Source organism: Micromys minutus, assembly GCF_963924665.1.
Source record: "Micromys minutus genome assembly, chromosome: 18".
Classification (NCBI taxonomy): domain Eukaryota; kingdom Metazoa; phylum Chordata; class Mammalia; order Rodentia; family Muridae; genus Micromys; species Micromys minutus.
The window spans coordinates 15,187,721-15,213,639 of record NC_137953.1 but is presented as its reverse complement, the minus strand read 5'-3'; the positions used below and the strand labels follow the sequence as shown (position 1 = coordinate 15,213,639).

At 39.6% G+C, this 25,919-nt stretch overlaps 1 protein-coding gene and 1 gene segment (V, D, J or C); both read right to left on the bottom strand.

Moving 5' to 3' along the window:
- Positions 1-8,623: 8,623 nt before the first annotated feature.
- Positions 8,624-10,455, bottom strand: LOC308432513 (5'-AMP-activated protein kinase catalytic subunit alpha-1-like; the record flags this gene model as incomplete). Its single annotated transcript, XM_080932287.1, is given in 2 exon segments — positions 8,624-9,663; positions 9,666-10,455. Coding segments are annotated over 2 exon segments (1,674 nt in total). The 3' UTR covers positions 8,624-8,779.
- Positions 10,456-23,414: 12,959 nt separating this feature from the next.
- LOC308432383 (immunoglobulin kappa variable 4-1-like) lies at positions 23,415-25,690 on the bottom strand. The segment is given in 2 exons: positions 25,636-25,690; positions 23,415-23,827 (listed from the first exon to the last, which is right to left on the bottom strand).
- Positions 25,691-25,919: the final 229 nt, after the last annotated feature.

Genomic DNA, 25,919 nt, shown 5'->3' with positions numbered 1-25,919 from the left:
GGAAAGAGCAATGTGCAATTTTATCTGAAATAACAAAAGACCTAGAATAGCGAAATCCATCCTCAACTACAAGAAAACATCTGTGGGAATCACCATCCCTGACCTCAAGCTATATTACAAGGCAATTGTGCTGAAAACTGCATAGTACTAGTACAGAAATAGGCACATGGATCAATGGAATAGAATAGAAGATCCAGAAATGAGCCCTCACATATATGGTCACCTGATTTTTAACAAAAGAGCTGTAAACATTCAATGGAAAAAGGACAGCCTCTTCAACAAATGGTGTTGGTCCATCTGGCACTCAGCATGCAGAAGAATGAAAATAGACCTTTTCTTATCTCCTTTTACAAAGCTCAAGTGTAAGTGGATCAAAGATCTCCATATTAAACCAGGTACAATGAAACTATTAGATGATAAAGTAGAGGAAAACCTTAGAAAACATAGGCACAGGAGAAAATTTCCTGAACAAAACACCAATGGCTAGTGCTCTAAGGTCAAAGATTAACAAATGGGACTTAATGAGATTGCAAAATTTCTGTAAGGCTAAGGACATCATCAAGAAACAAAACGGCAACCAACAGAATGGGAAAAGATCTTTACCAACACCACATCAGATAGAGGACTAATATCCAAGGTATACAAGGAACTCAAAAAGCTAGACACCAGAGAATCAAACAACCCTATTAAAAATGGGGTACAGAGCTAAACAATTAGTTCTCAATTGAGGAATATCGAATGGCTGGGAAGCATCTAAGGAAGTGCTTGACATCATTAGTCATCAGGGAAATTCAAATCAAAACAACCCTGAGATTTTTACCTCACCCCAAACAGAATGGCTAAGATCAAAAATTCAGATGACAGCAGATGCTGGTGAGGATGTGGAGAAAGAGGAATACTTCTCTACTGTTGGTGGGGTTGTAAACTGGTGCAACTACTCTGAAAATCAGTCTGGTGATTCCTCAGAAATTTGGACATTGTACTACCTGAAGACCCAGTTATTCCACTTCTGGGCATATACCCCAGAGACACTACAATATACAACAAAGACACATGCACCACAATGATCTTATCGGCCCTATTTATAATATCCTGAAGTGTAAAAGAACCCTGATGTCCTTCAGATATATAAATGGATACAAACACAATGGAGTACTACTCAGCTCTCAGAAACAATGACTTTATGAAATTCTTAAGAAAATGGATACAGCTACAGAATATCATCCTGAGTGAGGTAACCCAGTCACAAAAGAACAGACATAAGTGCAGTCACCGATAATTGGATACTAACCCCAGAAAGCTCTGAACACCCCAGAAACAACTCACAGACTATGTGAAGTCCATGAGATAACAAAGGCCAAAAAAAGAAAGAAAGAAAGAAAGCAAATGAAAAACCCTTATGCTTAATCCTTACACACCAATAAAACTTTGACTATTTCCAGGTTACATCATGTTTTACATGTACTTAATATTCATTGTAACTACTAAGATTTTAATGCATACTATCAAACCTTTAAAAAAATCAAGTACTGACAAAAATGTATTCATATACTTCTATGCCAAAATGCTTAAAATCTGTACATTTATATTTGTTTTTTAAATAAAGTTGTTCAATTTATTTAAAAAAGAAAAAAATTAAAAATAAGAAAATAAAATAAATGTCTTCTGTTAAGTATTTTTAGTATCCTAGTCAGGGTTTTTATTCCTGCACAAAGCATCATGTCCTAGAAGCAAGTTGGGGAGGAAAGGGTTTATTCAGCTCACACTTCCATATCGCTGTTTATCACCAAAGAAAGTCAGAGATGGAACTCAAGGAGGACAGGAAGCAGAAGGTGATGCAGTGGCCATGGAGGGATGTTACTTACTAGCTTGTTTCCCCTGGCTTGCTCAGCCTGCTTTATTATAGAACCCAAGACTACCAGCCCATGGATGACACCACCCACAATGGGCTAGGCCCACATTCCTTGATGACTAGTTGAGAAAATAACTTACAGCTGGATCTCATAGAGGCATTTTCTCAACTGAGGCTTCTTTCTCTCTGATAACTCCAGCTTGTATCAAATTGACCCTTGTCAACTTGACACACAAACACAACACTATTATTTTCTTAATATTCCCCATAGGCTTAAGAGTCTCACAGTCTTTACAAATTCTTACATATTAAAAATGAAAATCACTTAAAATATGCAGTCTCTTTTTAGAAATCAAAGTCTTTATTGCAATTCAAAGTCTCTTAAGTGTAGGCTCCACTGCTTCCTTCAAGAGAAAAAAACTATGAGGGCACAGTCATAATTAAAGCAAAATCAAACTCTAACCATCCAATGTCTGGGATCCACTCACAAACTTCTGGACTCTTCCAAAATCTGGGATCACTTTTCCACCTCTGCCATTTGTAACACACACGCTGTCTTCTAGGCTCTAGCTGCCTGTTCTCCACTGCTGCTGCTGCTCTTGGTGGTCATCTCATGGCACTGGCATTTCTAAAACACTACTGTCAGTCCTCATTGCACCTGAGACTGCACCTTCACCAATGGCCTTCCATGGCCTCTCACAGTGCCAAGTCTCAGCTGCTCTTCTTGACCCCTTCATTCCTTAAAAACAAGTATCACCTGGGTGACTCTTACACATTACCAAGTCCAGTCACAGCATGAGGTATAACTTTGGCTATCTCTGGAGCACAGCTTCTTTGTACTCTCAAGAAACACTTCCCAAAACATTTCACCTCAGTGTTTCTGATGTCTTCTTAATCACCACTAATTTCTTAGTTCCAGCAGACCAGCATCAATATTCCCAGTAGTGCAAGGGTTTTGCTTTAGTACTTCTGATATCTTGTTAATCACAGGTGATTTATCAGCCCCAGCTAACCAAAACCACAGAATCTTCACAATCAAAACAGCAAAACCCTAACAAGAGTCTTTAATCTTCCCTCTGAAATTTCACAAGCCCGGCCTCCATCTTCTGCACTGTTCTCAACATTATCTTCCAAACTCCTACAGAACATCCCATAGAGTTATTAATATGCCAATGGCTCTTAAAGCTCAAAGTTCCGAAGTCTTTCCACAGTCCTCCTCAAAACATGGTCAGGTTGTCATGGGAATACCCCACTATGCTGGTACCACTTTGTCTTAGTCACAGTTTCTATTCCTGCACACACACACACAAAAAAAATCATAACCAAAAAGCAAGTTGGGAAAATGGGGGGTTTATTCAGCTTACACTTCCACTTTGGTGTTTATCACCAAAAATTCAGGACTGGAACTCAAGCAGATCAGGAAGTAGGAATTGATGCAGAGGTCATGGAGGGATTTATTTACTGGCTTGTTTCCCCTGGCTTGCTCAGCTTGCTTTCTTATAGAAACTGGGTCCAAGAACTCAGGATTGGCACCACCCATAATAGACTGGGCCCTGCCCTCTTGATCACTAGTTGAGAAAATGGCTTACAGGTGGATCTCATGGAGTCATTTCCTCAACTGAGGCTCCTTTCTCTGTGATAACTCCAGCTTGTGTCAAGTTGAAACCAAACCAGCCAGTACATTCTGTAATGTAGTTTGTATACTTTATCCTTTTAAAGTAAAAACTTTTTGAAAGGACACAATATATCTTAAGTGATAAAAAAAAGTCAAAGGTAAATGTTGAGTGTAAAAGGAATAGTCAGAAATGTGGTCAGGGAGATGGGGGAGAAGGCAAGAAAAATATTAGAAAGCAATTGTATATGTTAATAAAATTTCAAGTGGTAATTAGGAAGCAATCATAAAGGTCTAAATTTCCTCCAGATATGATTAAATTATAAAGCATATAGGATGGGATATACATCTATATCTGTTTACAAAAGCTTGTTTCATTATTTGAAATCATTTGCCAAACAACCTTAGGGCTCTCTAATGAGATATCAGAGAGAAAGAGAGAACTGAGAGACTGAACCTCAGTGAGCTGCAACCCCAGAAGGTTTTTGTTCAGCCCTGGAGCACTGTGGGAGGAAACTTTCTACTCTGCTGACAGTAATAGGTTGCAATATCATCAGCCTCCACAGGATCAATGGTGAGGGTGAATTCTGTCCCGGACCCACTGCCACTGAACTTGGCAGGGACCCCAGATGCTTGGTTGGATCCTAAGTAGATGAGGAGTTTGGGTTTCTGTCCTGGTTTCTGTTGGTACCAGTGCATGTAATTATTTCTAGATGTACTGACACTTTCACTGGCCCTACAGGAGATGGTGGCCCTCTGCCCTACAGACACACCCAAAGAAGATGGAGACTGGGTCAGCACAATGTCACCAGTAGAGCCTGGAATGACAAACACAGAGACCATTGTTACATAAGTTTAAAAACATTCCCAGCAGAAGACCTTTTAATTTAAATTTTTAAGAATAATTGTAGACATCACTCTGCGAAACGATAAAATCAATATGATTGGAGAAACTTAAAACCACTTACAAATACCCTAATTATAATGATCAAGAGCCCAGAGGCATGAAAAACCATGATATGCACAGTGGTTGCACCCAACACTTCTCTGCACCCTCACCTGGAACCCAGAGCATCAGCACCCAGAGCAGGAGTGTGTCTGTCTCCATCTCTGACAGGTGCAACAGAGGATGCTTCTTAGGCTCCTGGCAGCTGCTCTTAAAGTAGCCTGGGCTATTGGATGATGACTCCATATGCAAATCAGTTCAGCAGAGTGTGTGCTGCTGCTCAAAGGGCACCTGCTCAGATTTCACCCTCAGGGAGTTTATGTCAGAAGAGAATTTATCAGAGCATCATGTGTATCTTAAAGAAGCCTAAAAGTCTATTTTATTAAGTCTCTTCCATGTAGGCTTTGTGAGGTGGGATGGGGAGAGTGCAAAATAAGTGTACTATGTAAAGAATGTAAAATATTTTAAGAAAAATTTGACCGCTCATAATTATACAAATCCAGTGGTAATGTTTTCTGAGAGGAAATAAAAATAATTAGTGAAGTAATAATAATTGATTTAATTTCCATGTTTTTAGTGTTTCACACCTCTATGGGGGGTGACTATATGTGTTCATATTAATGTGTGAGGATATCTTCCATTGCCATGGCATGTGGGTGAATATCAGAAGACAACCTTGTGTGTGGCTTTTGCCTTTGACCTTACTGAGGCAGGGTTCAAAATCCTCATGAGAGAGAGGCTGGCGCAGTGTCTTCCAAGCATTCCCTTGTCTCTATTTCACATCAACCATAGCATCACTCCAAGTACAGTCACATGTTGCTGCTGCATCTCATTCTATGTGTGTTCTTGGGGTAAAAACCAGGTCCTCACATTCACATGGGAAGCACATTATCCATGGAGCCGCCTCCAGCTCACTTGTTAAATTAAAAACACAAGAAGAATAGTCTTCAGATTGAACATAAATAATGCTTAAGTAAATGAAGGATATCTGAAATAAAGAAAAGAGCTATATAAAGAAGATATATCCAGATACATGTAAAAGACCCTTTTGTACATATTTCTGTGTCCAAGTTTATTAACACATGTTGTCATAGTGATGAAAAGCAAAACAAAGTGAGTAGTATGTGTGTAAAATCTGTATTGTCAGATATTACAGTTGTTATACGAGCTGGCCCTTGGGTCCATTTGCATGGAATATCTTTTTCCCTTCTTTTACCCTAAGGTACATTCTATTCTTTGTTGTGGTGTGAATGTACCATCTGCTTTTTAGAAGCATCTAAAGATGGATACTATTTTCAACTCCTATCTATTGACTTTGACTTTTATTGGGGAATTGATACCATGGACATTTCATTATCAGTGGTGGGGTGGAAATCTTCCACGATTTTGATTTGGTGATTTGAAATTATTTATTCCTTTTAATATTCTATAACATTGTTTCTTGCTTCTGGTAGTCTATAATGTTTTCATCATAGGAAATTTCATCTCTAGGCCAGTGAAAACAATCAATGTGTCCCACATGCTTCCTTTACCTTGAGAGGCAACTCTGTTTTTATGGTTGGGAATATTTTTCTATGATTTTGTTGCAAGTATTTTCTTTTTTTTTTTCATATACAATAGTTTGAAATGTCGGATTGAGGCCGTTTAGGTAGCTTAATTTTAAATTGTAACTTTCTTGAAGAACTTAATTCTAAACACAGCCATATTCTGAGCTTCTGGAAGTGAGAACTTTGACATGAATTAGAGAACCTAAAAAAAAATAGCAAAATTCAACCCGTACTCATGGGGAACACAAAGGTGTTATGTCAAATACACCAACCCCAGGAGCACAGCATATGAAGTTAGGGTATCGTATATCTAACCATGACATTTCTTCTCTATTTTTTTTTTTCCTTTCATGAGAAATCAACTTTAATGACAAAATTTTTACATATCAGCAAAATCCATTATATTTAAAACTATGTATACAGTACTTTTCTGGCAAAAACAGCAAACAGCTTTCAGTTGTCAAGACGAAGTAAAAGTATTGTTGCATAAAATCACAAAAAAAATATAAATTGCTGAAAAGATAATAAAAAAGATTAAAAATCATTTGCATATACTCCCCTTACATTTTCAGGATAAGAATTTGCAAACTACAATACATTTGTGAAAATTCTGTTCCAACTTGACATACATAACAGAAAATTGTCATTTCAGATATCCTAGCTTTAAAAAAAAATTTTTGACTGCGATAGTCTGCTTCTATAATACCATTTATACAAGTGCAATATTTAAATATATTCAAAATAAAACTCGGTAACTAAAAGGAATCACAGAATAACTTATAAAAGAAGCAAAGTTTACAAAATTAACAAATTTTAGAAGGTCCTATTTAATTGGCTCCTCCTTTTGTGCCCCGTCCCCCTAACAGTTTACACAGATACTACTTAGTTCTATTTACAAATCTGTAACTTTACAAATGCAGCCTTCAGTTCCACACACTGGGAACACAGTGCTGCATTCAGACAGCATAAGTGACGTCCGTGAGCCCCATGCAGAGGGCACACACAGGTATGAACACAGCTGAGAACTCATGTCAAAGGAGTCTCCACCCTTTCATACAGCATTCAAATCAAAGTTGAATAAAACAAGCCCCGAACAAAAAGAAGTATCAATTTTTTTTGTCCGGAAATCAGTGCATAAACTATACCATAATCTTTTATGCAAACTACCACGTCCTCCAAATTCCTTCCCATCTGGTTACCTAAGTGCTGAACAGATTTGGGAATGGGGCAAAATATTTTTAAATGAATGTGGTGGGGAAGGGGGGAGTCTCTCTTACAAAGGGGGGATGATTAATGTTTAAAGAAAATGTATTTTCACATTGCTGGAGATCACTCAGCCTTACCACTGAGCTAGAGCCTCTGGCCAATTTCTTAAACTTAAAAGAAACCAAATATGGCCAATACAAAATTAATTACTAGCTCATACAGTATCAGCTTCATATTGTGTGACTTTAAGTCCACTAAACAAGGAGGCACATAAATCAGAGATGGAAGAAAGATCCAACCTCTTTAACCCCTCACTATTACCTTTTTCTTTTGTAATTAAAACCTGAAATAAACTTGGCCATTCTGAAGAAGGGGTTTCTTCTCCATCTTCTCAAAGCAGTGTCACTAACCCGATCAAAAAACTACAAATGAAATCAGGCCATAACTTAAATGGGATTCTGGACAGTTATCATTGAATCTTGAAGGCCAGGCACTGTCTAGAAATTATTCATTTTATAATGGATTCAGGAGGTTTTTGAAAAGACATTATCATTATTTTTAGGAGATGCTCAAGTATTGAGGGCTGGGATATGTATCTTAACATCTCAATGGTTCAGAATAAAAGCAAACATATGCTCAAATATATGTGCATATCTGTATTTTATACATGTGTGGCTCTAGAGAGCAACTATGTTCGAACAGTAGTTGTAGGAGCTAAGTAGTAGATACATATGCAGTCACTATATGCTTTCAACTTTTCTTTCTTTAGATACTGTTCAGAATAAAATCGGGGGGTTTGAAATCCAATCCTAGCATTCAGAGCTTGGAAACGATGTCCATTCTATGCACTGGGCTGACTTAAAAAATACACCAACAGATGACATTCAATACTGGCTGCCATGACAGTGTGTCTGTGCACTGACAGAAGCAACATGATTCAGTACAGGGAGAGCAACTCGGCTCCTGGAGCCGAAGCAGCACTTCATATACAAAACGTAAGGGGGAAACTGTAAAAGTAAATTCAGGGCTCAGAGGGTCTGCACATATAAATTCTAAAGGCTTGGGGCTTACAAGCCAAAAAAAATTAGACTGTTATCTGATATGACTTATGACACAAAAATAGCATCTTAAGAGGGATATGGAAACAGTTCACAATGTTACCCAAAATGGGAAAAAGGAGCTATTTCTGAAGCTAAGGAACCCAGAAAAAAGCATCATCTAATAAGGTCTATGGGGATTCCAGGCAAACTCACCCAATAATTCATGAAGCTAACATAAGACACATCAGCATGGTCTAATATGTGAAGGCTTCATGGTAAATTTATGGCCAACAGAGACCTTTTACAGCAAATTCAAATGGTCAAAAATCAAGTGAGCCTGAGACTTGCAATCCATTGTGTGTCCGTTATGTTCTGTGAACCTACTGAATACGGGATTCATTTCTGCACTTTAGGCTTTTAACAATCAATCATTTCCCAGTCCCTGTGCAAACTGCATTCCAAAGGCCGATCCTTAGTTATATATACACACATATATATAACTTGGTAAATGGAAGTATTTGGCTATTATTTATTATGCATGCTTATTGCATCAAAGAAATAAGCAAAGTTTTAGGTTTACTGTGCAAGAATTTTAATTAGATTTGCACACATTTCAAAAAATTCTATTGTGTGACTTCCTGGTCTTGGAGCTACGTCAACAGGAGAGGAGTCGAGGGAGGTCACAGATGAGGTAAGAGAGACTTCTGAGGGCTTGCCTTGAGCCTCAGCATCGGAGTCACTCCTTTGGCAAGATCGATAGTTGCTGATGGATCCCGATCTCTGTGGAGTAGCAGTCCCTGATTTGGCTTCTGTAATTTCATCGTCAATACTACGGAAATCCAGTAAGTAAGTTCTACTGTCCACTTGGTATAGCTGTAGACTCATTTTGGAAAATGTGCTTGTCACAGGATTCTTCCTTCGTACGCGCAAATAATAGGAGTTTACAACCTTCCATTCGTAATCCAGCTGCTTGATTGCCCTACATACTTCTGCCATGATATCATTGGGCCGGCTTTGACTTCGAATTCCCAAATGCCATTTTGCCTTCCGTACACCTTGGTGTTTGGATTTCTGTGGGTTTAGTTCGTCCAGGGTGTGCCGGGCCCTTGGTGTTTCGGCAACCAAGAATGGTACTCTTTCAGGGTGGGGCCGAGTTAAATGGTGATCATCGAGGAAAGAATCGGGTGGGCTGGTGGCCAAGTAGAAGTCTTTGGCTTCATTCATTATTCTCCTGTTGTCTATTATGAGGTGGTAGGCCACCGCCAGCGGGTCCTGGTGGTTTCTGTTGTACAGGCAGCTGAGGACCTCCTCCTCTGAGCACTCGAACTTCTCACACACTTCCTTTAAGGCTTCATCATCGATCATGGTCGAACTGTAAGATGGGTCCTCAGGAAAGAGATATTTCGGAAGGTCCTGTTTAAACCATTCGTGCTCCCTGATATCTTTTATTGTGGCCCTCTATTGGGATCTACCTGCATGTGCTTCAAAAGGCTTATTACAGAGGGATTTAAATACTGAGGGGTATAAAAAATCCCATCACATATCTTCTTAAAAAGAGTTGGCACATGGTCATCATCAAAAGGGAGGGTTCCACACAGCAGAGCATAGAGAATGACCCCACTGCTCCAGATGTCCACCTCAGGGCCTGCGTACAATCTTCCCGAAATTACTTCTGGTGCGGCATAATTGAGTGAGCCACAGCTTGTTCTTAAAAATTCACCATCTGACATCATGTTTGAAAGACCAAAGTCGGCTATCTTTGCATTCATGTGTGCATCAAGCAGGACGTTTTCAGGTTTCAAATCTCTGTGGACCACCATATGCCTGTGACAATAATCCACACCAGAAAGGATCTGCTGGAACAGTCGGCGACTTTCCTTTTCATCCAGCCTTCCATTTTTACAGATATAATCAAATAGCTCTCCTCCTGAGACATATTCCATCACCATGAAAATATCAGATGGTGTACTGATGACCTGGTACAGTTTGATTATATGAGGATGCCTGAAGAGCTTCAGGTTCTGAATCTCTCTGCGGATCTTTCCGACCACGTCCAGGCTCCGGATCTTCTGCCGGTTGAGGATCTTCACAGCAACTTTATGTCCAGTCAATTCGTGCTTGCCCACCTTCACTTTCCCGAAGGTGCCTACGCCCAGCGTGTCCCCAAGGATGTAGTGGCCGATCTTCACCCGCCCTTCGTGCTTCTGCTTCTCGGCCATCTCCATCTTTCTCCAGGAACTGAGTCTGCACATGGCGCCGCGGGAGGGGGCGGAGGGGGCGGGCAGGGCCGCGCCAGGGGCAGGCGGGCGCCGAGGGGGTGGGGACCCGGGCGCGCCACGGTGGGGCGCAGTCGCCTGCCGCCGCCCGTGCAGGCCCAGCAGTCCCCGCAGCTGGCCGCCAAGCGCACTCGCTCCCACTGCGGCGCTGGTACCCGCCTCAGCGCCCCGCATCCCTCTGCGCGCACCTCCTCTATTTTTTTTTAATTTTTTAATTTTTTTGAACAACTTTATTTTTAAAAACAAAGATAAATGAACACACTTTAAGCATTTTTAAATAAAAGTAAGTGAATACACTTTTATCAGTGCTTGGCTTTTTTTTCCAAAGGATTGATAGTGTGCATTAAGGTCTTACTAGTTACAATGGACAAAAAGTGCATGTAAAATAGGATTTAACCAGGAATTAGTCAAAGTTTATTTGGTGTGTAAGGATTGAGCATAATGTTTTTTTTTCTTGAACTTCACACAGTCTGTGAGTTGTTTCTGGGGTGTTCAGAGCTTTCTGGGGTTAGTATCCCATTATCAGTGACTGCATTTTATGTCTGTTCTTTTGTGACTGAGTTATCTCGCTCAGGATAATATTCTCTAGATGCAACCATTTTCTTAAAAATTTTGTTAAGTCATTGTTTCTGATAGCTGAGTACTACTCCATTGTGTAAATGTACCAAAATTTTTGTATTCATTCATCTACTGAAGGACATCTGGGTTCTTTCCAGCTTCTAGATATTATAAATAGAGCTGCTATGAACATTGTGGTGCATGCGTATTTGTTGTATATTAGAGTGTCTCAGACATATATGCCCAGACATGGAATAGCTAGATCTTCAGGTAGTACTATGTCCAATTTTCTGAGGATCCTCCAGACTGATGTCCAGAGTGCATGTATCAGTTTATAACCCCACCAACAGTGGAGAACTGTTACTCTTTCTCCACAACCTCGCCAGCATCCTCTGTTATCTGAATTTTGGATCTTGGCCAATCTTACTGGTGTGAGGTGAAATCTCAGGGTTGATTTGATTTGCATTTCCCTGATGACTAAAAATGTCGAGCACTTCCTTACATTTTTCTCAGCCATTCGATATTCCTCAATTGAAAACTTTTTATTTAGCTCTTTGCCCCATTTTTTAATAGGGTTGTTTGATTCTCTGGTGTCTAGCTTTTTGAGTTCTTTGTATATCTGGGATATTAGGCCTCTATCAGATATGGGGTTGGTAAAGATCTTTTCCCACTCTGTTGGCTGCCGTTTTGTTTTCTTGACAATGTCCTTATCTTTACAGAACTTTGCAATCTCATTAAGTCCCATTTGTCAATCTTTGACCTTAGATCACAACCATTGGTGTACAGTTCAAGGAAGTTTCTCCTGGGAGAGCAGAGGGATCTCTGCGGAGTGCACACGGAAAGGGCACCCCCTGCCCTGACCTGCCCTGTCCTCCCCGATCCAGGGACCTGGAACAGATCTTAGGAACTTCTGTTCCCACCCGGAAACGACTTCAGGACACAGAGCGGAGCCTGGCCCAACTGCCAGCCGGAAAGGTGGCTCGTACAGGCTGAGCAACTGGTGAGTGGGAGACCTAGGCTGCTGGGGAGCAGAGGGATCTCTGCGGAGTGCACACGGAAAGGGGACCCCCTGCCCTGACCTGCCCTGTCCTCCCCGATCCAGTGACCGGGAACAGATCTTAGGAACTTCTGTTCCCACCCGAAGACGACTTCAGGACGCAGAGCGGAGCCTGGCCCAGCTGCCACCCGGATCCAGGGCTGCCTGGGAGTAGAGAGATCTCTGCGGAGTGCACACAGAAAGTGTACCAGGGACACAGACCAGATACAAGGGAAAGGCAAGAACATATCACTGACAACAAAATGGCAAGAGGAAAGAGAAAGAGTATATCCCAAGGAAACCAAGACAATCTAGCAACACCAGAACCCAGCTCTCCGATAGTAGCAAACATCGGAATTCCAAACACTCCAGAAAAAGAAGACACAGACCTGAAATCATGCTTCAAGATGCTGATAGAGTTACTTAAACAAGAAAGGGAGGAAAAGCAAAAAGATTCAGAAGCTTTTAAAGAAGAAACAAGAAAAACACTCAAAGAACTCAAAGAACGAGGGGAAAACAGAACCAAAGAAATAAAGGAATGGAAAAACAGAAATTGACACAATAAAGAAAATGCTAAAAGAGATAACCCTAGAGTCAGAACACAAAAAAAGAAATCAGGAGTCACAGAAGCAAGCATTTCCAACAGATTACAAGAGATCGAGGAGAGAATCTCGGGGGCAGAAGACAACGTTGCAAACATAGACAAAACAGCCAGAGAAGATGCAAAAAACAAAAAGCTCCTAACCCAAAATGTCCAGGAAATCCAAGACACAATGAGAAGACCGAACCTAAGGATAATAGGAATAGAAGAGGGAGAAGAGTATCAACTAAGAGGCACAGTAAATATCTTCAACAAAATCATAGAAGAAAACTTCCCTACCCCCAAGAATGAGATAACCACGAGCATAAAAGAAGCCTTCAGAACACCAAATAGGTTGGACCAGAAAAGAAATACCTCCCGACACATAATAGTAAAAACATCAAGTGCCCAAAGTAAAGAAAGAATACTAAAAGCAGTAAGGGAAAAAGGTCAGGTAACATATAAAGGCAGACCAATCAGAGTCACACCCGATTTCTCAACAGAGACTATGAAAGCTAGAAGAGCCTGGACAGACATCATACACTCCTTAAGAGAGCACAAGTGCCAGCCCAAGCTGCTTTACCCAGCAAAACTATCAATCACCATCGATGGAGAGACAAAGATATTTCAAGACAAATCAAAATTCACACAATATCTGACCACAAACCCAGCATTACAACGAATTATAGGTGGAAAACCCAATACAAGGAGGGAAAATACAGCCTAGTAAAAACAAGAAAACTCCTAAACAAGAAAACTAAAAGAAGAAAAAAACACAGACACAACTCAACCCAAAAAAGCAAAAATGGCAGGAAACAGAAACAATTATTCCTTGATTTCTATTAACATAAATGGTCTCAACTCCCCAATAAAGAGACATAGACTATCAGACTGGATACATAAACAAAATCCAGCCTTTTGCTGCATACAGGAAACTCATCTCAGAGACAGAGACAGACACTATCTCAGAGTAAAAGGGTGGGAAAAAACTTCCAAGCAAACAGCTCCAAGAAGCAAGCTGGAGTGGCTATTCTAATATCAAATAAAGTAAATTTCCAACCAAAAGTTATCAAAAAAGATAAAGAAGGACACTTTTTACTCATTACCGGGGAAATCTGTCAGGAGGAACTCTCAATCCTTAACATATATGTTCCAAATAAAAAATCACCCACATTCATAAAAGAAACTCTACTAAAGCTCAAAAAATACATTTCACCCCACACAATAATCGTGGGAGACTTTAATACCCCACTCTCACCAATGGACAGATCATGGAAACAGAAATTGAACAAAAACACTGCAAAACTAGCAGAGACTTTGAACCAACTAGAATTAATAGATATATACAGAACATACTATCCTAAAGTAAAAGAATACACCTTCTTCTCAACACCCCATGGCACCTTCTCGAAAATTGACCACATAATTGGACAGAGAACGAGCCTTCATCGATATAAGAAGATTGAAATACTCCCATGCATCCTCTCCGATCACCATGGTCTACGGCTGGTCTTTAACAACAACAAAGACAACAAAATGCCCACATACACATGGAAACTAAACAACGCTCTGTTAAAGGATAGCAGGGTCAAAGAAGAAATAAAGAAAGAAATTAAGGACTTTCTAGAATTCAACGAAAACGAAAACACAACATACCCAAACCTATGGGATGCAATGAAAGCAGTATTGAGAGGAAAACTCATAGCCCTAAGTGCTTCCAAAAAGAAACTGGAGAGAGCTCACATCAGCAACCTGACAGCACAGCTAAAAGCCCTAGAACAAAAGGAAGCAGATATACCCAAAAAGAGTAGACGGCAAGAAATAATCAAAATTAGGGCAGAAATAGACCAAATAGAAACAAAAAGAACCATTGAAAAAATCAACAAAACAAAGAGTTGGTTCTTTGAGAAAATCAACGAGATTGATAAACCCCTAGCCAGACTAACTAAAGGGCAAAGAGAGAGTATCCAAATTAACAAAATCAGAAAGGAAAGTGGTGACATAACAACTGAAACTAAGGAAATTCAAGAAATCATCAGATCCTACTACAAAAACTTATACTCCACAAAATTGGAAAATCTGAAGGAAATGGACGAATTCCTAGACAGATACAAGGTCCCAAAGTTTAACCAGGACCAAGTAAACCATCTAAATAACCCTATAACACCTAAAGAAATAGAAGAAATCATCAAAAGCCTCCCAACCAAAAAAAGCCCAGGTCCAAACGGGTTCAGTGCAGAATTTTATCAGACATTTATTGGGGATATAACATCAATATTCGCCAAACTATTAAAAAAGATAGAATCAGATGGAATATTACCCAACTCATTTTTTGAGGCTACAATAACCCTCGTACCTAAACCACACAAAGACCCTACAAGGAAAGAGAACTTCAGACCAATCTCACTTATGAACATTGATGCAAAAATACTCAACAAAATTCTTGCAAACCGAATACAAGAACACATCAAAACCATCATTCATCATGACCAAGTAGGCTTCATCCCTGGGATGCAGGGATGGTTTAAAATAAGGAAATCCATCAATGTAATCCACCATATAAAAAAACTTAAAGACCAAAATCACATGGTCATCTCACTACACGCTGAGAAATCATTTGACAAAATCCAACACACCTTCATGTTAAAAGACCTGGAAAGAACAGGAATCCAAGTCCCATATTTAAACATAATAAAAGCAATATACAGCAAAGCAACAGCCAACATCAAACTTAATGGCGAGAAACTTGAAGCAATCCCACTAAAATCAGGGACTCGACAAGGCTGCCCACTCTCCCTCTACCTATTCAACATAGTACTGGAAGTCCTGGCTGGAGCATTTAGACAGCAAAAGGAGATCAAGGGGATACAAATCAGAAAGGAAGAGATAAAAACATCACTTTTTGCCGATGACATGATAGTGTACTTGAGTGACCCCAAAAATTCCACCAGAGAACTCCTACAGCTGATAAACAAGTTCAGCAAAATGGCCGGATACAAAATTAACTCAAACAAATCAGTAGCCTTCCTATACTCAAATGACAAACATGTGGAGAAAGAAATTAGGGAAAAGGTACCCTTCACAATCGTTACAAAAACTATGAAATACCTTGGTGTGACTCTAACTAAGGAAGTGAAGGACCTGTATGACAAGAACTTCAAACCTCTAAAGAAAGAAATTGAGGAGGATCTCAGAAAATGGAAAGATCTCCCATGCTCATGGATTGGAAAGATCAACATCTTAAAAATGGCCATCCTACCAAAAGCAATCTACATATTCAATGCAATCCCCATCAAAATTCCAACCCAGTTCTTCATGGAATTGGAAAGATCAATGTGCAATTTCATATGGAATAACAAAAGACCTAGAATAGCGAAATTCATCCTCAAAAACAAAAAAACATCTGCGGGAATCACTATCCCTGACCTCAAGCTATATTACAAGGCAATTGTGCTGAAAACTGCATGGTACTGGTACAGAAATAGGCAGGTGGATCAATGGAATAGAATAGAAGATCCAGAAATGAGCCCTCATGTATATGGTCACCTGATTTTTGACAAAGGAGCAGTAAACATTCAATGGAAAAAGGACAGCCTATTCAACAAATGGTGCTGGTCCAACTGGCACTCAACATGCAAAAGAATGAAAATAGACCCGTTCTTATCTCCTTGTACAAAGCTCAAGTGTAAGTGGATAAAAGATCTCCACATTAAACCAGATACACTGAAACTATTAGATGAGAAAATAGGGAAAACCTTAGAACACATAGGCACAGGAGAAAATTTCCTGAACAAAACAACAATGGCTCAAGCTCTAAGGTCAAAGATTAACAAATGGTACTTAATGAGATTGCAAAATTACTGTAAGGCTAAGGACATCGTCAAGAAAACAAAACGGCAACCAACAGAATGGGAAAAGATCTTTACCAACACCACATCAGATAGAGGCCTAATATCCAAGGTGTACAAGGAACTCAAAAAGCTAGACACCAGAGAATCAAATAACCCTATTAAAAAATGGGGTACAGAGCTAAACAAATCATTTACAATTGAGGAACACCGAATGGCCGAGAAACATCTGAGGAAATGCTCCACATCCTTAGCCATCAGGGAAATGCAAATCAAAACAACCCTAAGATTCCACCTCACACCAGTCAGATTGGCCAAGATCCAAAACTCAGATGACAGCAGATGCTGGCGAGGCTGCGGAGAAAGAGGAACACTTCTCCACTCTTGGTGGGGTTGCAAGCTAATACAACCACTCTGGAAATCTGTCTGGCGATACCTCAGAAAATTGGATATAGTACTACCTGAAGATCCAGCTATTCCACTTCTGGGCATATACCCCAGAGACACTTTAATACACAACAAAGATATATGCACCACAATGTTCATAGCGGCTCTATTTATAATAGCTAGAAGCTGGAAGGAACCCAGATGTCCTTCAGAAGACAAATGGATACAAAAATTGTGGTACATATACACAATGGAATACTACTCAGCCACCAGAAACAATGACTTAACCAAATTCTTAAGAAAATGGCTGCACCTAGAGAAGATCATCCTGAGTGAGATAACCCAGTCACAAAAGAACAGACATAATATGCAGTCACTGATAGTGGGATGCTAACCCCAGAGGCTTGCACTCCCCCAGAAACAACTCATAGACTGTATGAAGTCCAAGAAATAAAGAAAACAAAAAATATACATATATTCACAAAACAAGAAGATTTTGACTATTTCCATGTTTTGTTTTGCATGTACTTTACGCTTATTGCAACTAGTAGGTTTTCAATGCATACTGTCAAGCCCTTGAAAAAAATCAAGTAATGACTAAAAAATATATTCACATGGTTTTATGTAAAATATATTTTAATGTCTGAAAAAACAGTACTGACAAAAATGTATAATTTTAAGCAAAAAATGTTTAAAATCTTTACATTTATCTTTGTTTTGCAAAATAAAGTCGTTTTAAAAAAAAAGAAAGTTTCTCCTGTGCCTATGTGTTCTAAGGTTTTTCCTAATTTCTCATCTAATAGTTTCATTGTTCCTGGTTTAATATGGAGATCTTTGATCCACTTACACTTGAGCTTTGTACAAGGAGATAAGAAAGAGTCTATTTTCATTCTTCTGAATGCTGAGTGCCAGTTGGACACCATTTGTTGAATAGGCTGTCCTTTTTCCATTGAATGTTTACAGCTCCCTTGTTAAAAAAATCTGGGGGTCATATATGTGAGGGCTTATTTCTGGATCTTCTATTCTATTCCATTGATCCACGTGCCTATTTCTGTACAAGTACCATGCAGTTTTTAGCACAATTGCCTTGTGATATAGCTTGAGGTCAGGAATAGTGATTCCTGCAGATGTTTTCTTGTTGTTGAGGATGGATTTCAATATTCTAGGTCTTTTGTTATTCCAGATGAAATTGCACATTGATCTTTCCAACTCAATGAAGAACTGGGTTTGAATTTTGATGGGGATTGCATTGAATATGTAGATTGCTTTTGATAAGATGGCCATTTTTGAAACGTTGATCCTGCCAATCCAAGAGCATGGGAGATCTTACAATTTTCTGAGATCTTCCTCAATTTTCTTTTTTAGAGGTTTGAAGTTCTTGTCATACAGGTCTTTCACTTGCTTAGTTAGAGTCACACCAAGGTATTTCATAGTTTTTGTGACTATTGTGAATGGTATCTTTTCCCTAATTTCTATCTCCACATGTTTGTGCTTTGAATATAGGAAGGCTACAGATTTGTCTGAGTTAATTTTATATCCGGCCACTTTGCTGAACTTGTTTATCAGCTGTAGGAGTTCTCAGGTGGAAGTTGTGGGGTTGCTTAAGTACACTATCATGTCATCTGCAAATAGTGATGTTTTTACCTCTTCCATTCCAATTTGTATCCCTTTGATTTCCTTTTACTGTCTAATTGCTCCAGTCAGGAATTCCAATACTATGTATAATAGGTAGAGGGAGAGTGGGCAGCCTTGTCCAGTCCCTGATTTTAGTGGGATTGCTTCAAATTTCCCACCCTTAAGTTTGATGTTGGCTGTTGGTTTGCTGTATATTGCTTTTATTGTGTTTAGGTATGGACCTTGGATTCCTGTTCTTTTCAGGACTTTTAACATGAAGGGGTTGAATTTTTTCAAATTCTTTCTCAGCATCTAGTGAGATGACCATGTGGTTTTTTACTTTGAGTTTCTTTATATGGTGGATTACATTGATTGATTTCTGTATATTAAACCAACCCTGCATCCCAGGGATGAAGCCTACTTCTTCATGGTGAATGGTAGTTTTGATGTGTTCTTGGATTCGGTTTGCAAGGATTTTGTTGAGTATTTTTGCATCAATGTTCATAAGTGAGACTTGTCTGAAGTTCTCTTTTCTTATAGGGTCTTTGTGTGGTTTAGGAATGAGGTAATTGTAGCCTCAATAAATGAGTTAGGTAGTATTCCATCTGATTCTATCTTGTGCAATATTTTGGACAGTATTGTTATTATGTCGTCAATAAATGTCTGATAAAATTCTGACTATTTTCTGTACTTCTTATCTGAGTTACTTTCCCTTCTTATATTATAACTTTTTCATAACTTTGGTCTTATATAGAGTCCTGGATTACCTGGATGTTTTGTGTCTAGTATTTTTAGGTTAACCATTTTTATATCTGTTTCTAAGTTGTGAAAGGTATTTAGATTTTTGAAGGGGTTCTTATATTTATTTTATTTTTCACTTTTTGTTGTTTCTTTGGGATTTTTTTGGTCAGGCGCCTCAGTCATTTTTATTTCCCATCTGTATGCTTATATTTTTCAAGATCTACTTTAATAAAGGCTCTTAAACATTACAAGCTTCCTTATGGACCACATACCAAATATAAGAGAAGAATATGACTAATAGGACAAAGGAGACATGGACTTGTTTAGACATAGTTCCTTGAACTTTGCTAACTGCAGTCCAGTCCACTAGCAAAACACAAATCAGGAAATCACAGCAGCAGCTCAACATAGAAAAAAAAAATGAGGCTCTTCCTATCTTCCACAAAAGCATCTAGAAGCAGTTCAAACTCTACCAGAAGTTCTTTAGTGCGAGATTCTCTACTAAGGCCTGACATATGAAGACCTCCATCACAGAAGCTCAACGAAGACCACTGAGGGGATCCAGTGACAGAGCATCATCCTCTGTCTGTTGGGTTACATTAACCTGTTTTCAAACTTCACATATTCTCTCAAGTGTCTACTCCAGCAAAAATATTACATGACTTTTCAGACGACAGATCCCAGAAAAACACCGCATGTCTTATCTTGGCAATAAATCCTCTCATAAGACACTGTCCAGAAAAACATTACATGATACAGCTGTGTCTCCTACATACAAGGAATTCTCACCTTACCTTTACACTCTTAACTGATCATTGCCCTTGCGACATCTGCAAATAAAACACAAAAGAAACAAACAAGAACAAACATAGAAAACATCTCATCATAGTAGCTGTAATATATCAGTGTGTCCCACAGAATGTCTAAGTCCACATATCTTCCCTTACAAATGATCATTGCAATGAATCATTGGTCTGGTTCAAGATCTTTCGCTTCTGTGACACCATCAGTATAGGATTCCCATCAGGACTCCTCTGGGTTGTGTCTTTTATTCCTGTATCTAGAAGATCCTACAGGTTTGTGTTAGCAAGAATGGCCTGTTCAGGAATCTCGAAGATTTACAAATAATATAGATTTGGGGTTGGACAAATTCAGAGCCCTGGATCTGGGCCTGGCTGGTATCTGAATGAACACAATTCCAGCTCTATCTTATCAGCACCAAAGGGAAAGGTCTTCAGCAGTGCTCTAGCTGGGCCACCCAATGCCACCATTTATATGAGACAGGGTCAGATTTTTCTGACTTTTGTTGGGCCTCATAATGCATCTTGAGATCACTTAAGACTTTTGACTGACATCCTGCTGATACTTAGTATCTTTGTTTCAACTGCCTTTAAGGAAACAATGTAATAATAAACCTTAACTGCCATCAATTCTTCATGTATTCAACTTTCACTGCCTGTGCTAACACATGGAGCAACCAGTGTTTATGTATTCTCCCATGAAACAGAGTAAAGTATGTAAGTTCAAATAACCATTTCCTAAAAGCAACAAAAGTAGAGGTTTAAAGAAATCTTATATCAATAAGATACCAATGCCTACCAGCAATGTTGTGTTCTTGTTTGTCACATGTGTATATTTCTTGGCAAGCAATAATATTTGTGATACTGTTATCTCCGTCAGTTGGGGTCATTTGGAATCTTTGGCTTAATCCATTGTAAAATTATGTTTAAAAACTTTGAAAATGATGCCTCATTTTCCTTTCATATTCACATGATGACTTTTGTTCAATTTAGTAAATACAGAGCAAAGAAAGACACAAGTACATAATCACAAAACAGCCTCCAGGCAGAGCCTAATTCAGAATCATACAACAGACAGGATGGAGGACACAAAAAGTGACATGCAGAATTAAATCTGGACTAGCTTTGGCTTGATTGACACTGAGGGGAAGTGTTTCTGTTCCTTCCCTTAATGCAACATTGTTGTTACATCTGTGCCTCTGAGTGTATTGTTAATGTGTTGAAACTGAGTGAAAGTTCTGTGGAGACACAAACTGTGGAAAGGCAGTATGCCATTACATGCAGAATGACGTACCAATGGGCTTAACACTCTCATTCTGAGGAGAAAAGATGATTGTGAACAGTCCTCTCAGGTAGAGAGTGCCATCAAGGAGAAACTCCTCAGATTGGCTAAGATCAAAAACACAGATGACAGCAGATACTGTTGAGATGTGGAAAAAGAGGAACACTCCTCCACTGTTGGTATTGGTATAAGCTGGTACATGCACTCTGGGAATCAGTCTGGTGGTTCCTCTGAAAATTGGACATAGTACTACATGAAGACCCAGGTGTTCCACTTCTGGGTATATACCACAAAGATGCTCCAACATATAACAAGGACACATGCTCCACCATGTTCATAGTAGCCTTATTTATCATAGCCAGAAGCTGGAAAAAACCCAGATGTCCTTCAACAGGGGAATGGATACAGAAATTGTGGTACATTTTCACAATGGAGTACAACATAGCTATTAGAAACAATGACTTCATGAAATTCCTAGGTAAATGGATGGGACTAGAGAATATCATCCTGAGTGAGGTAACACAGTCACAAAAGAACACACATGATATGCAGTCACTAATAAGTGGATACAAGCCACAGAAATCTCTGAATACACAAGAAACAGTTCAGACCTTATGAAAGTCAAAACGAAGGTAGGACAAAATGTGGAAGCCTCTGTCCTTCTTAGAAGGGAGAACAAAACAGTCAGAGTAGAAGATACAGGATCAAGTGGAAGATCTTCAGGGACTGAAGAGGGGGTCTTTCAGGGGCTGCTCACTTGGGGATCCACTGCATGTGCAGCCGCCAGAACCAAGCACTACAGCTGATGCTGGGAAGTGCTTGTTGGCAGGAAGCTGATATAGAGGTCTCCTCAGGGGTATTGCCAGATTCATGCAGCTGAACATGTTTGCAGCTAACCATCAGACTGAGCACGGTGACCCCAGTGAGTGTGCTGGGAGTGGGGGATGAAGGAGTTGAAGAGGGTTGTGGTTGTCACCTCATGAGAAGAATAACACTGTTGATGAACTAAATTCTTCACAGCTTCCATGGACTTGAACACCAACCATTGAGCACACATTGAAAGGCCCATGGCCCCCATTGCATACAAAACAGTCTGGTATGCATAGCAGTGTCTGGTATTAATGTGAGAAGAGGCCTTTGGCCCAGGAAGGGCACGTTTTCCCAATGGAGGGGAATGTCAAGGCACTGAGTCAGAGAGGGTGACTGGGAGTGAGTGTGAAGACAAGTGAAAGAAAGGGGAGATGGGAAGTTAGATCTGGCCATGTAAAGAGACTTAGTGCCAGGACTAGTTGAGCAGAGTAGCTGAGAGACTGGCAAACAAAGCTTCAAAACATTAAAAAGCCTCAGAATCAACATTCATGTCACTGGTGTGTCAAAAGGAGGCCACAATAACAGGAGGAAAGGAAATGAAAATGGAGAAAGTTAGTGGATATGGTCAAAATGTATGATGTACTTGTCAGACATTCCATTATAAAATTTCTGTAAAATGACTATCTATTAATTAAGAAATGTAAGAAGCAGCAACATTGCACAAAAGATGAAGGAACTAACCACCAAGCCATGTGTCAGACCTGAGACCCCATACACACACATGCCCACAAAAGGGGGGAGGGGAGAAAGGGAGGGAGGGAAGGAGGAGGGAGGAAAGGAAAGAAAGAGGCAGAGAGGCACACATGTACATAAAAATAACTAATTAAATACACGGAATATAAATAAAAGAATCACAAAAAAAGAGAAATGTGAGAAAAAGATGGATACCATTATGGCAGAAAGAAAACCCTCTAGAAATCAAAAAAAAAGCAATATTTTTTTCTATATACTCCTAACCAAAACACAGTTTACCAAAATCACCACATCAGCCCATATGATCTTATATTATTTACCAGATTGATAGAACTATAAGATAAATCATCATATTCATTCATCATACTTTTTGGTAAAGTGTTTATGAAAGATTAAAAAAATGATACTGTGGTATTTTCCTGCATTATGGTATTTAGAATTTTTGTACCTAAAGACATAAGAGGCATTAAGCACATTTTAAAGGGCTGTGTAAACTTTTTCTTCAATACTGCAGGCAGGTCAGGTCTCAGGCAGAAGGGGGAAGTGTGCATGTCCAGAGTTGTGTGTGGTGTGTGCAGCTGGGGAGAGTCTCAGGGAGGTTTGTGTAGGAGGCTGAAGCACTGTGTGGGGGAAGGCTGTTATAATGGTGCTGACAGTAATAAACAGCCAGATCTTCAACCTGCACACTGCTGATGGTCAGAGTGAAATCTGTCCCAGACCCACTGCCTACAAAGCGATCAGGGACCCCAGATTCTCTAGTGGATGCAAAGTATATCAGCAGTCTAGGGGACTGTCCGGCTTTCTGCTGGTACCAGGCCAAGTAGCTTTTTCCATCCCATAAAAGACTCCGACTGGACTTGCAGCTCATAGTGACCTTCTCACCAGTTGACACAGCCAAAGATGTTGGAGACTGTGTCATCACAATATCCCCACAGGTACCTGCAATAGGGAATATGAAGTGAGAATGCCTAAATTAATGAACATAAATTATAATAAAATTTAAAAATTGTCAGTTAAATATCTTTATAATGGCAAATTGTCACAGTATTATTATGTAAGAAAAATGGCAAAATAAAACATATTGCAAATTTCCTATGACAAATATAAAACCTTGAAAATATTTTAATACTTTAAATGTCTCACCAGATACCCAGAGCAGCAGGGATATGAGGACATGGGTTTGTGATGCCATGTTGTTCCCCTGCCTGTCTGATGCACTTCAGTCACAATGCACAGGCCTGGTTTATACACACTGAGAAGCTCGGCTGGGCAGGAGGAACCCATGCAAAGCAGATGGAAAAGAAGAAACAAACAGCTGGGCAGTGTGTGAGTGGTGGTGTCAATCAACAGGAACAATACCATCAGAGAGAGCACAAGAAAACACTGACAGTGATCGGCTTCCTCATAACAACAGAAACCTACTACAAGATCTAAGAGGTTTGGGTTAATATCCAAGACAAGTGTCCTTTGGAGAAATTTTAGGGGACCTATCTCAGACTGATCATTCTAGAAAGCTAATATGAGTGAGAAAAATCACAAGAATACAAGAAATAAAAATGTCAGTAGTGGATAGGAAAAGAAAGAGGAAAGTCAAAGAAATTGGAGCTAAATCTGTTCCCTGTCTCCCATCTCCATATCGACTCTGATAATGAGAACATGAGCAGTGCCTCAGGCATCGGAGCCCCAACTTCCAATTAAACATGGGACAGAGGTGCCAGTAGGAGCCTGAATTAGCTCTGTGGATGTCCTGGGGACTCTAGCCTGGGATCAGAGCAGCTTTAATCTCAAAGTAAAGACAATCCAACAGAAACTAAGAGTCATGTTTCCCACAACGCCAGGGAACTTAAAGAGGGATCTCAGTTTAAGAAAATGGAGGAGAATAAAACAAACCAGGTTTCTTTATCTCATCGCACCTGGAGACCAGCACTGCCAAACGGTTTTATCCCACAAAGGAATTTTCTACAAAAGTCTAGAAATTAGCAGGATTAAAACTGTAAAATGAGTCTTCATATTGCTCAGTCTTCAAAGATTCTCCAGAAGGGGTCACAGCCACCTAAATAGAGTAACGATTTTACAGAGACCAGGTGTCCACCACATCAGAGATTGTTCACATCTAAATAAAAAAACAAAAAACAGTTTGTGTGTAAAGGAAAATCAATAGCAATGCAAAACCTGAAATAAACACCTGAATTCAGCTTAGTGAATTATGAGGGTATATATGAAGTGAATTATAATTACACTATTCTGTGTAAAGTGCATGAAACAGAAAAGTAAACAAAATGTCATGACAAAGACTGAGATTCATCTCTGTATCCCAGAACTGGAGAGAAAGAAGCCAGAGACCCATAAGATTCTACCCAGCCTTGGGTACTTAAATTCTAGGTCAGTCTAATCTATACATGGAGATGTAACCTCCAGATGTATATCACTAATCAGCTGAATGCAAGACAGCACAAGAATTTGATATCCAATTTAATTATTCATCAGATATTAATGTGCAAATATTAAACCAGAACACTATTGAAATTAAATATGGATTTAATCAATATGCCTCTTTTCTAGTTTGCATTAAATATATCATTTTATACTGAAATAGGTAAAAAACATTAAATGATTTGTGGTAAGCATGTTCAGTTATCATTTTATAAACTGCTAACATACATACATAACAGAGAGATGGTTAGGGGATTAGAAAACCTTCTATTTTCTGCTGTTGGCAGTTCTCTTTTTCCCTGAAGGCAACAGACCTTCAAGGACACAGATAATGCTGGTGGTCTCCCGATGGCAGTAGTCCACTGGCATGGCAGGTAGACCTGTTTGTCCTGAGGGGCAGCAGGCTTCCAGTAATACAGACAGAGCTGGTAGTCACTGCTGGCTTCAGACCTTTGGGTGTCCCAAGTTTCAGTAGGCCTCAGGGATGAAAACAAAACTGATAGGCCCTGGTGGCTGCAGGCCTCCAGAATTGCCAGTAGAGGTGTGGATCAGAGGATGAGACACAGAGAGGGCAGACCAAGTGCTGCTGAGTTTGCTG